Here is a 12,348-nt window from a genome sequence, read left to right as displayed (position 1 = left end):
CGTACGACTTTCAGAGCTTTTTTTTCAACGACGAGGTAGCAAGTGTTTTAGTAGTTTTAACATTCGATCCAAACAGGACACCTAAATAATTCAGAGAAGACAATGCAGAAATAGTTTATGGGGCAGTATTGGTAATAACGTAAGGTCGTTGAGACAAACTGTAGACGAGGAGCTCAGTTTTAGAGGAGGCGACTTGAAGCCAAATCTCATTGAGACCAGAGCAAACTGTGTCAACTGTACTTTGGAGAACTTGGAGATCATATGATAATAGAAGGATATCGTCTGCGTAACAGAGGCGATTGACATCCATATGGGGCTCAATTAGAAATGAATGTATACTTTTAGTAACGGTTCGGATGGTATTATTGAAAAGAGCTGTACTAAGCACAGAACCTTGTTTCACACCTATTTGAGCAGTGATGGATTTGCTCAGCTGGCTACCAAGCCACACCTGTATAGACGCATTACCATACTAACTCCATAAGGGCTCTTTGCTTCTCTCATTACCTTTGATTTGTTTCAGCCTCTCTAATGCACATGTGGATATTCTGAGGTTTCATTAAATTTTTTCCAAGTTTACTTTGTGGACTTAGTTTACTTAGTCCAACAAGTTTACTTAGTGGTGCTAGGGAAGAAGTTAACTTTTCCAAGAAAATTAGCATAATTGAACAGCAGAATGAAACATCTGTGACGTTAAATTTTCAAATTATATAACTATGAGTGTTTTTATAAAACCTTTTTCTATTTTTGACAAAATTTTCGACATTTTTGGCAAAGTTCTTAGTAAACTCTTTCAATTTCTATAGCTGCTTTTCTTTCATATTAATGAGAGCTTTTATTTTATTAAGCCTAGGATACCCACAGAATATGTTCTAGGAAGATATTCTTGACCAAACCTCCAACTAAGAATCGAAAGACAAAGTTTATCATTTAAGCTTCCAACTATATTGAGACCCAAAATTTTGTAAATTAACCTTTAAAGACCATTTGTAAAGTTACTAAGCTCTAATTCATTGCAGGTTTCCAAGTTTCTCCGATCAATGATGATGGATCATGTATAAGTGATTACGTTGAGCTAATCGATTACAACCCTAACACAGATTCACGACAATCAAGAGGAATATATTGTGGTAGAGTGAGTATCTAACTATTTCGCTTTTAATTCACTTACATATAAAGTCTGATGAGTTTTAGAAAAAGTGTCAATATCTCAAAGGAAAATCATGGTCTAAAGAACCTCTTTCCAGAACGGATGATCTGTTTTGGTTTATTCAAGTATTAAGTTTAATAACAGAAAATAAATATCGCACACCTCGATTAGTGACGTATTAGACGCGGGTGTTAGTGGTAGTATGGGAGATTTGTTTTGTTTGTTCACGAATAGTTTTGTTTTGTCAGTTTAATCTGCTGAGTCTTCTTAAAATGGTAATTTTGTTGGAAGAATTTTTTAGAAATGTGAAGGGGGCTTGAGTAAGTAGGATAAGAAATTTTTTGAATATTATTTTGTTGTTTTATTTTCTCCCGGCTTGACAGTTAAAGCAAAGCGGAAGATGGCTAATTTGAACAGAAATTTGGGATTATAACGTCCTTTTTTAGTCATAATACAATTAGGGGCCATGTTTTGTTTACTTTTAGCACTAGATTTATGACGCTATTTTTAGCTTGTTAAATCACCAATGCTAGCTTTAAACATCGGTTGTAATTTCACTGGTAGTTTTGATGGTATAACCCTATTGTGGAGATGGTGTCAAACGGATGCAAACCAAGAACACAGATGTTTTCAATTTCTCATTTTCTCAGTCCTGGACCAAGCTAGAGCTGTGCCCCGGTTGAAGTCGCGGGAAGGACGGTATTTAACCATGAAAAATGAACATTGATCTTTTTTAGCCATCGAATGAACAAAACCTTATACATGTTCGGATTTTGAAATTGGGGGTTTGGGTAAGACATTGAGTCACTGGGATGAGGTCTTGTGGTGAGATTGGGCTTGTGTATTTTTAGTATTATTCTATATTAAAATGACAACTCTAGCTCAATTAGTGCAAAATCAACAACGGATGAACATCCAGGGATATGGGTAAAAATTATACGTAGTAAATAGCCACATTCCATGTAGCCCTAACTAAAGTTTCGCTTGGGCAAAATAGAAAGTAAAACCCACCTTACTTTCAACCTGGCTGGAAAAATGTATTTTTTTAAAGGTTGGAGTTGCCTAAGGCAATAAGGTTGCATAAGGAACTAATCATAGAAGCAGGGAAGCCTGGAAGGAAGTAATCTCCTGAATTAATCGTGTCGGGGAATCCTGCATTCAAATTTTTGATCCACCCTTTCAAATAATAAAAAATATCAATGCTTTTCTTAATAAGCAATCGCTCCAACCTTTTTCTTCGACTTTTTTCCATAGCTGGTCACATTGAATTATTAGTCAGAACCATTAGTCAGAAGAACATTATTTCCATCAAAAATGGGATATCATTTAAGCGTAATTCTCTTCTGTCTTGTCCTTTAAATTTAAAGTTTTCACAACACTTTTTTGCTCGTTGAAAAAAAGCAAGGAATATAAAAATTACTGTTTGTTGCTGAATAATTTGTCTGCCATAAAAATCACTAGGCAATACGTCTTGGGGAATAATGGACTTTATTACTAGTTGGTCATTTTTACCTTCTGATATCAAGGTGGTTGTGTTCCAAGATTAAATCATGATGAATAATAATGTAAATTTGTCTCGACTATTTGAACAGTAGATAAACAAAGGATTGACAAATATTCCTCACTTTCTAGACCCTTTTAGAAATGTTTGAGATAAATCTTTTGGGCACAAATATAGGACACGACTACATGGCAGTCGGAAAGGGTTAGTGTTTGAAATCGTAAAGATTACTATTTGAAAACTATATGGTTCGTAATGATTAAAAGACGTTATGGGCGTGAGAGAGGGTCCTACCACAGTCTGTATTTCTTGAAAATTGATAAGCTATTGAAAAAGTCAAAATAAGGGTAAAAGCTTGCTCCTTACATCATACGAAATAACGTTTGCGATTTAAAGCAAATACAGAATGCAAAAACAGATATATAAAAAGAGGAAAATTATTAGATCCTATTTCTCAAGTTTTGATGCCACTTTTAAGTAAGAAAAGAGCTGGTGCATTATAAAAATACCAACTTCTGTTAATTTTTTCGACAAACAACAATTTTGCCTCAAATACCTCCAAAATGATGTCCAGCGAAAATTCTGAACTAATCAGTTGGAATAGAACTATCAAAGCTATGTACATAATTTCCAAGGGTCAGAGGTCATACTGCCAAGCGGCAGCATGTTTGTACCTGATCATGCATGAAGTTCGTGCAAAATGAGTGTTATCTTTAATTTATCTCTAATTTTTTTTTTTCCTTTTCTTGTCCTTAGCAGAATCGGATTCATATCTCCTTAGATTTTTCTTTGTATAACACGTTTTTCTACTTTCATTACATTTGAATTTATGACTTCCTTAAATGTTATATTCTTCATTGCAGACACCACCAGCTATATTTTTGGGATTTTCTAACACTGTTCTTGTTCGATATGTTACAAGCTTGAACAGCACTGGAACAGGTTGGCGAGCCACTTTTGAAGCTGTAGCGATTGGACTACCGATTCAGTCTCCACCAAAGCCTTAGGTTTCTAGCGTTACTTTTAACATAAGCGTGACTTTTAGTTTTATTACAATTTTATAGATCTGTGTTTCTGTTAAATTTTTCTTAATACCCTATTTTTGATCATTGTTTTTCAGGCGCTGTTTATTAGGTTGTAAGATTCAAAGTAATTGGAGGGTGGATAACCCCCCCCCCCCCCTCCACCTCGCATTTTCCTGAAATGTATCTGATAGAAATTTTGAGATGGCCATTTGTTGTCGTAGAAACTTCAAAAAAGGCTCATTCGATTAGAAATTAAAAGGGCCTTTTTTAATATTCAAAAGTGACTGGAGCGTAAAAAGACCCCCCCCCCCCCGTCCCACGCCCATAAGTTCCCAAAACACATCTAATTAAAATTTTGAGATAGCCATTTTGTTCAGCGTAGTTGAAAGGTCCCAAAATTATTTCCATAAGGATGACAACCGCCCCCCTCCCCCACAGCCCTTGGAGCAAGGATTACAAGTTATGTAACAAGGGCATACAAGGTTCTTATGGAAAGGGTGGTCATACAAACTCCAGAGGGGGCTCATTGGATTGGAAGTTGGAATTTTTAGTGCCCTTTTGATAAGTCAAAAGCGAATGGAGGACAATCAACCTCGTACCCCCAAGCCTATCATTCCCCCAAACATACATGATCGAAATTTTTAGAGAGTTATTTGTTCAGCCTTGTTAAAAGGTCCAGTAATTATGTCTTTGGGGATGCCAAGCTCCCCACAGTCTTCAGGACAAGGGCTGTAAGTTAGGCAATTCGTTCATTGTTTACACCTAGAATATATTATTGAGAAAGGTATGCATGTTTAAACTTTACTTTCCAAGAAGACGCAGGATATTCAGATGAGACTTTCAGAGAATGTTGAGGGGAGTGTTGAACTAAATCCAAACACGTTTTGTGAATACGGATTGTCAAAAGGATACAACACAGGAATAACTGAGTATATTAATTTGGAAAATCCAGGAAATAATAAGGAGGATGATCAAAAAGGCAATGTTTGCATGCTATCAATACCACTACAACTACCACCACTACTACTACCACATTGCACCATTTAGAGTAGTAAGGGAAAATTTGAACTAAATCCAAAGTGGCTTTTTTATTAGTTGAAAGTAATCGGAGGGCAAACTACCCTCTCCCCCACCCATTATTTCTCCAAACACTTCCGATCAAAATTTTGAGATAAGCATTTTGTTCAATGCATTGTAAAAGGTATTGAAATTATGTCTTCAAGGATAAAAAATCCCCCCTGCCCCCAGGGCAAAGTTTGTCAGTTACGCCCTGGGGGTATATTAGGTTTTTATAGAAAGCATTGTCATATAAACTTCGGAAGGGCTCATTGGAAATCAGATCAGAATCAGAAGTCTCTTTTTAAGACTCAAAATAATTGGAGGTCAGCTACTCCCCCCCCTCCACACACACACGTCGTATTGTTCGGAAATGCATCTAATAGAAATTCAGGGTTCAAAAAAACCTCAGAGCCTGGGCGCGAGGGTTGTAAGTTATGCCCAGGATGTATTTATGGTTTTTACGGAAGGGATGGCTGCATAAACTTTAGACAGGTTCATTTGGTTTAAAAGTGGAGGCTCTGGTTTCCTTTTAAGAGTCAAAATTCATGGAGGGCCGTTAGCCCTCCCCCCGACTACCTCTCTTCACCAAACGAATCTAATCAAAATTCTAAGATAGTAATTTTCCTCAGGACGGTCCAAAGAACATATAACAATGTCTTTAGGGTTGAAACCTTTAAACTTCAGATTTTCATTTTATTTAAAATTGAAAGTTATAGTTATCTTTTTAGAGTCAAATGTGATTTGAGAGTAACCAGCCCCCCCCCCTCACGCTCATCATTTCCCCAAAAACATCAGATCAAAATTTGAAGATAGAAACTCTGTTCATTGTAGTTGCCTTTTTAAGCGTCAAAAGTCATGGAAGGCATTTAACCTCTCCCCTCCCGACAACCTGTCTTTTCACCAAGCGCATCTATTTGAAATTATGAGATGGCGATTTTGTTCAAAATAGTCCAAAAAACATATAATAATGCCCCTAGGGTTGACACAACCCCGAAGAGCCGTGATGATCGAGTTGTAAGTTATGCCATGAGGACATGTAAGGTTTTTACGGAATGGGTAGTCGTCTAAACTTCAGATGGGGTGCATTTGATTGGAAATTGGAAATTATAGTGCCATTTTTAAGAGTCCAGACCCTCCCCCTCAACGCTCACCATTCCCCTTAGCACCTCTAATCGAAATTTGAAGATAAAAATTTTGTTCATAGTAGTTGAAGGGTTTTGATATTACGTCAGTGATGACGACAAACCCCTCCCCCCTCCTACAGCGGTCAGGGCAAGGGTTGTAAGAAAAATCTTTGGAGCATGTAAGGTTCTTATAGAAAGGGTGGTCGTATATGCTTTGGAAGGGACTAACTGGATTGGTAATCAGAAGTTTTGGTGGCCTTTTCAAGAGTCAAAGTGATCAGAGAGCAGCTACCTCTCCTCCCTCCCCCACACACAAACGCGTTGTGGTTTCCTGAGATGCATCCAATAGATATTTAAGACAGTCCTTTTATTTCAAAATAGTCCAGAGATCATATAACAAGGCCTTGGAGGTTGATACAAACCACGAGAGCCAGAGGGTGAGGGTTGTAAGGTACTGCCCTGGGGCATTTAATGTTCTTATGAAAGGGAAGGTTGTATAAACTTTGGAGGTGGCTCATTTGGTTGAAATTCGAAGTTTTAGTTCCCTTTTAAGGGTCAACAATTACGGAGATGAACTAGCCTCCCCCTCCCAACTACCCTTCTTCTCACCAAATGTATCTGACTAAAATTGTACGATGGTAGTTTTGTTCAAAATAGTCCAAAGGACACATAACAATGCTGTCATGGTTGCACATTAAGTTATACCCTAAGGGTGTATAAGGTTTTTATGGAATGAGTGGTTATGTTATATTCAGATGGGTCTCATTTGATTTTAAATTGGAAGTTTTAGTGCCCTTCTTAAGAGTCAAAGTGATTTGAGAGAAACTACCCCCCCCCCCCACGCCCATCATTTCCCATAACGAACATCCAAACAATATTTTGAGACATCAGTTTTTTTTCAGAATTGTTAAAACTTTCAGTAATTTTGCGTTTGGGGATGTCACCCCCCTTCCCCAAGGCCTCAAGACAAAGGCCGCAAGTTATGCAATTTGTTCATTGTTTAAATAAATGTGTTATTCAGAAAAGGTATCCATGTTTGACTTCTACATTCTCAAAACACGAAGGGCATTAAGATGAGTCTTTCAGGGAATGTTGAGGGGAGTGGTGAACTGAATCATAACATGTTATCCGTCTATGGGTTGTCAAAAGGATGTAACTCAGTTAACTCAGGAATGACTGAGTATATTAAATTTGGAATTTTCAGGAAACGATAAGGGAGGTTATCAATTGACCAAAAATGCAATATGTGCATGAGGGGAGTGGTGAACTGAATCATAACATGTTATGTGTCTATGGGTTGTCAAAAGGATGTAACTCAGTTAACTCAGGAATGACTGAGTATATTAAATTTGGAATTTTCGGGAAACGATAAGGGAGGTTATCCATTGACCACAAAGGCAATATGTGCACGCTACTGCTACTGCTACAACTACTGCTGCTTCTGCTGCTACCATAAGTACTATTGCTACTACTACTACTATCACTAAAACTACTACTTCAACAGTGAGTACTACTAAGGCTGAAGATATTGAAAAAAAATATCTGAGCAAACGTTGAGGGGAAAGATGAACTAAATAAAACATACCATGTGTGTACAGATTGCTGATACGGTTGTACCAGCAATATTTTTAGAACGGCTTATCATATCAAAAGGAAACCTCAGGGGCATCATGAGTGGGATGTTCAGTTGACGAAAAGGCAAAATGTACCTGTCACTACTGCTATTAATACTGCTGCTACTACTGTTACTACTAATAATTAACCACTATTACTGCTACTACTGTTCTTTTTACTACCACTACTGCTATGATAATAGTACAGTTAAGTCTACACGTGGAAGCTAAAGATTTGACAGAATACTGAGAACTAAATCAAAACACACTAAGCGTATGCAGATTGTCAAAAAGGCGTATCACAAGAACTGATTTGGGTATTAAGTTTAAACTTTTGGAGAATATTTAAAGGTGAGGGTCAATTGACAAAAGGGTAATATCGGTATGTTACTACTAACACCAATACCGCTGCTACTTTTCCTTATGCTACTACTGCTATTAAACCACTCCAACTACTACTTCAATTGCAACAACTTGTAATGCTTAGAGTATTAATGTGAAGAGGGCGTCAAAAGGGTTTCAAAAGTGCACATCAGCAATATTATTGTAAAGGCTTAACGTGTCAAGGTGAAACTTCCGGGGTATCATTAAGGCGATGTTCAACTGACCAAAGGGCAAAATGCCCATGCTACTACCACTAATAATGCGAACTAACAAAAGACACTTTGTGTATTTATATTTTTTGTACGTTCAGCGAGTACTGGTTGAACTTCGCAAATTGATATTGGATATAACTCATTTAATGAAATATGTAGTTACACATTTTGATAAATTTAATTTTGAGAAATCACCTGTTGTCTCTGAAAAACTGAAAAGAAAACATGAAACTAATAACAGAAAGTGACCTATTTAAGTAAACATTGGAAATGCTGCGCAAATTCCTTTTTGGTCAAATACCAATTTGATAACGGCCAAAATGACGCATTAATTCTTGTTCTTGCTTAATTAAGGGCTTGTTTGCTATTTACTTTTTTATCAGCATTACGACACCCAATTTGTTTTTATGAGAACTTTGTCCAGCTCAAATGTTTGCGTTTCAGAATTTACAAATAATGTATTCCTGACTATTTTTATTTGGAAAATCAAAAAATAAACTTATTTATATCAAATGATCTTACCTTTGAAAAAAGGAAAATGATTTTTGTTTAGTGCACACAGGCCTATCTTGTATTTAGGCTGTGAGATTATACAGTCAGTAGCAGGTGTGTACGACTTAGCACTACAACGGGACCCCCCCCCCCCCCAAATAATGTCAAAAGAACAACGCCAGAATGAAAAATCATTTCTCAATCAAAGATAGTACATCTAAGAAAGAGTTAAATAAAATTTAAATTAAAAAAATTTATGTAGGAACATATAAAAAGGGGGAAACAAAAAAAGCGAATGAACACAAGACTTGGGTAGCACCAGTGTCAAATAATGAAAAAGGAATACTAGGAGGATATTTTTGTTATTTTTGTGTAATGAAGATGGCAAAGGTGTTTTCATATCTGGAGGTAAAGTAACGAATGGGGACAAGCTAGAAGGGGTTCAGAAACAATCAGAGACATGCGGAATCTGCGTTGGGAGCGTCTTTGGCGAAAATATTTTCCGTGCAAGGGTTTACTATTGCATTTTTTCGGAAAACAATATAAATCTCTTGCGTTCATGTGTTTCCGCCTTTTTTTTCTTTTTTTTTTGAGAAGACAGAATGGAATCTTAGCTTCTTTGAAAATTATTTGCGGTGCTCTGTTGTGGATGGATCCAATTTTTCAAAATTTTCGTGGAAGATGCCAAACTAGACAAGCATATTCAAGATGCGTGTGGAAAAATGAAGCGCAAATCGTGTGGAAAAATCAAGCTTACAATAGACTGTAAGAAATTGTGACGCCAAGTAATTTAAGGGAGGAAACATAACTTTCTGGGGGATAGGGTTATGAAAACGGGGCGAAGTTTTAAGTAAACATATTGGCATTATCAATGATTTAGAGGGATTTACTCTTACATCTAAGTCCGAAGCATCATCCGCAATATCATTGAGGATGCTCATAGGGTTGCTTGTTAAATTTCTGTAGCAGGTTTCAACAACCGTTTGGTCATCCAGAAATTTCTGTCTATCAGTAAATTTTTTAGCAAGGCAATTAATCATTGCTGAAGAAAGGAGGGGACCTAGTAAAAGTACTTTGGAATACTCCATTGTGGATAAAAAGGGGACTGGATTCAGATATTTGACTACCTGTGATCTACTCGATAATAAGGAGGCAACCAATTTCACCAGGAAAGAATCAATATTGAATTCAGTGACAAGTTTCTTAACTATTATATTATGGTTAACAAGATCAGATGCTTTTTGAAGGTTCATAGAAATCAAATTTAGCCAGCAATTAGGTTTTCAAGAATTTTCCTGATTGAGTCCATACGAAAGAAAAGGTAGCGGGAGGCAGAAGTAGATTTGAGGTTTTCTTTGATGCAAGTTCAAAGAGCCTGCTTTTAATCCTGCTTCCTGATATGTACAATGATCATTTTCAATTTGCCCACCAAATTTCCTTAGCACCGAAACACTTTTGTAGTTTGAAAAAAGGAGGAAACAGCACCAAAAAAATAATGTATTTTAATGAAAACAACGTTATTGATTTTTATTTGCTTATCATAGAATATCGGGGAAGGGTTCAATGAAACGAAAATTGAGAGTTCTGCTACCTTTTTTTACATGACACAAAAGGCGATATCATAACAGTAAAGTGCTGATTCCTGCCATTTTATACCGCAAAACAGTAATTTTTCCGTTTATATAGAAATAATGACGGTTATACAGCGTTGCATAGCTGCACAATAGGTACTAGGGAGGACAACAGATACTCTTATGTGGGAGGAGGGGCACCTAGAGCCTCATAAAGTCTATTTCTACGAAGGAGGATTAAACTTCTGACCTGCTTTTATATCTATATACATGTTTGGACCAATACTGCAATATTAGTTCTGAGTGGGTAAAATTCCGTCTGGTTATGGAAACAGTTGGATTTAATGGGAATCTTTAGTTTAGAAGCATCAAGACATTGGGGCAAAAATTTGACATTAAGAATAAAGAGTTTGGATTTGATGAGGTCGACACCCTCCTTACATTTAGCGAAATCTTATTTCATTGAATAAAGAAAAATACCCTTAGTAATTCTTTATTGTTGAAGTATTTGTATGAAAGATTTAAATTTCAGCACAAAGAATAGGGGAGTATGGGGGAGGGAGGTATCCTCGACATAATTAGAAAAATACCATTTTATTTCATTAAGAAAAATACCCTTAGTAAGCCTTTATTCTTTAAGTATTTGTATGCAAAATTTAAATTTAAGCACAAAAAAGGAGAGCATGGGGGAGGGATGTAATATCCTCATATTTAGGATTGCCCTCGGCCAGATATTAAAACAGTAATAGAATTTGTTTTTAATCAAAATAAAGAGAAGTATTAAAACTTAGAACATACGAATATTATTCTACACATGAGGTTGACTTCTGCCCGTCTATCAACCAATCTTTTTGACCAAGAACAATCTCATTAAAAATATGAAATTTTTTTTCACAACTCTTCACCGTATGAAGGGGCTTTTTTATTGACATAAACATTAAAAATTTTCCATTCACATGTTTAGAAAAGGCAGAGTTGTTGTTATCATTTGTTTGTTATTTAGATAACAGCACTTATAAAGCATGTGTCTTAGTTGATTCTGTGATAAAACAAAAAATGAGGTGTAAAAAATCTTTTAAAATTAAATTTCAACATATATTCTTTAAGAAAAGTAGATTCAAGTTTATTTTTGACTTTAAATCAGATTTGGATATAAAATTTGATATACGAACAGGTATAACATTTAATTTAACGACATACTTATCTTTCCGTAAAATGTTTAATGAGCCGTTAGAAGCCTTAAATTTAATCTCACCTTTAAATTATCGTTTTACTTTACCTTTCTGTAGACTTTGGGGCTTACCTCTCATCATATATAACGGCTCGTGTTTTTATAATATAATTCTTAATTTACCAAGTAACTTACAAGTAAATACAACTCTTAGTTCTACTTCTTTGAGTATTACTGTACTTAATAATATAAATTCTTGCTTGTCTTATAATTTACTCCCAATTATTCAATGTTTTTTTAAATTTCCTGTCAAAATTGATATAAAAAAAACTGAGAAATATATGAAATTGATCAAAATCTTTTTAAAATATTTTCTTAATTAATAATGGAAAGATACTGTATAGTGTTGTCTTATGAATTATTTGAAATTCCCTAAAAGTATGTAAATTCCCTCATTTTCATTTCCATTTCTGATTTATCACATTTTGATTCAATTCAAAATATAAAAATATTAAATTTGGATTAAAACAATTAATTAGAACGAAAAAGAGGATTAGTGGCTACAGTGGCCAACTAAAAAGTTGGCCACTAGTTTCTTTCTCGCTTGTACTAGTTACAAGTAACTTTTGACTAGCATTAACGAGTAAAAGAAACTGGCGATACCTCTATAAAAAAAACGCGCCTGGACCTCTACCTCATGGGTGGTGTGGAAAAGAGGTTGTTTTTAATGTAATGTATGTGCGTATAAAATGAATGGACTTATTGAAATCTCACTAAAATCGGCCATTTCTATCTCCATTTCTGATTTTCACATTTTGATTCAATTCAAAATATACGAATATTAAATTTAGATTAAAACAATCAATTAAAATAAAGAAGAGGATTAGTGGCTGCAGTGACCAACTAGAAAGTTGGCCACTAGTTTCTTTCTCGATTGTACTAGTTACATGTAACTTTTGACTAGCATTAACGAGTAAAAGAAACTGGCCATACCTCTATAAAAAAAAAACACGCCTGGACCTCTACCTCAATGGTGGTCTGGAAAA

The 12,348-nt window shown here is 35.6% G+C and overlaps 1 protein-coding gene across 8 annotated transcripts in view; it reads left to right on the top strand.

Moving 5' to 3' along the window:
* The window catches only part of LOC136038156 (cubilin-like), a 321,162-nt gene extending 317,412 nt beyond the window's left edge, over positions 1-3,750 (top strand). For all 8 annotated transcript variants that reach the window (XM_065721206.1, XM_065721204.1, XM_065721202.1 and 5 more), the window contains 2 exons: positions 1,020-1,135; positions 3,515-3,750. In XM_065721206.1, the coding sequence (XP_065577278.1) occupies positions 1,020-1,135; positions 3,515-3,658 (260 nt within the window). In that variant the 3' untranslated portion in view covers positions 3,659-3,750. The remainder of the gene's footprint in view (positions 1-1,019; positions 1,136-3,514) is intronic.
* The last annotated feature ends 8,598 nt before the right edge of the window (positions 3,751-12,348 follow it).

Source organism: Artemia franciscana, chromosome 17 (genome assembly GCF_032884065.1).
Source record: "Artemia franciscana chromosome 17, ASM3288406v1, whole genome shotgun sequence".
Taxonomy (NCBI): Eukaryota; Metazoa; Arthropoda; class Branchiopoda; order Anostraca; family Artemiidae; genus Artemia; species Artemia franciscana.
Note: the sequence above shows the minus strand (reverse complement) of the source record. Positions and strands in the feature narration are given on the sequence as shown.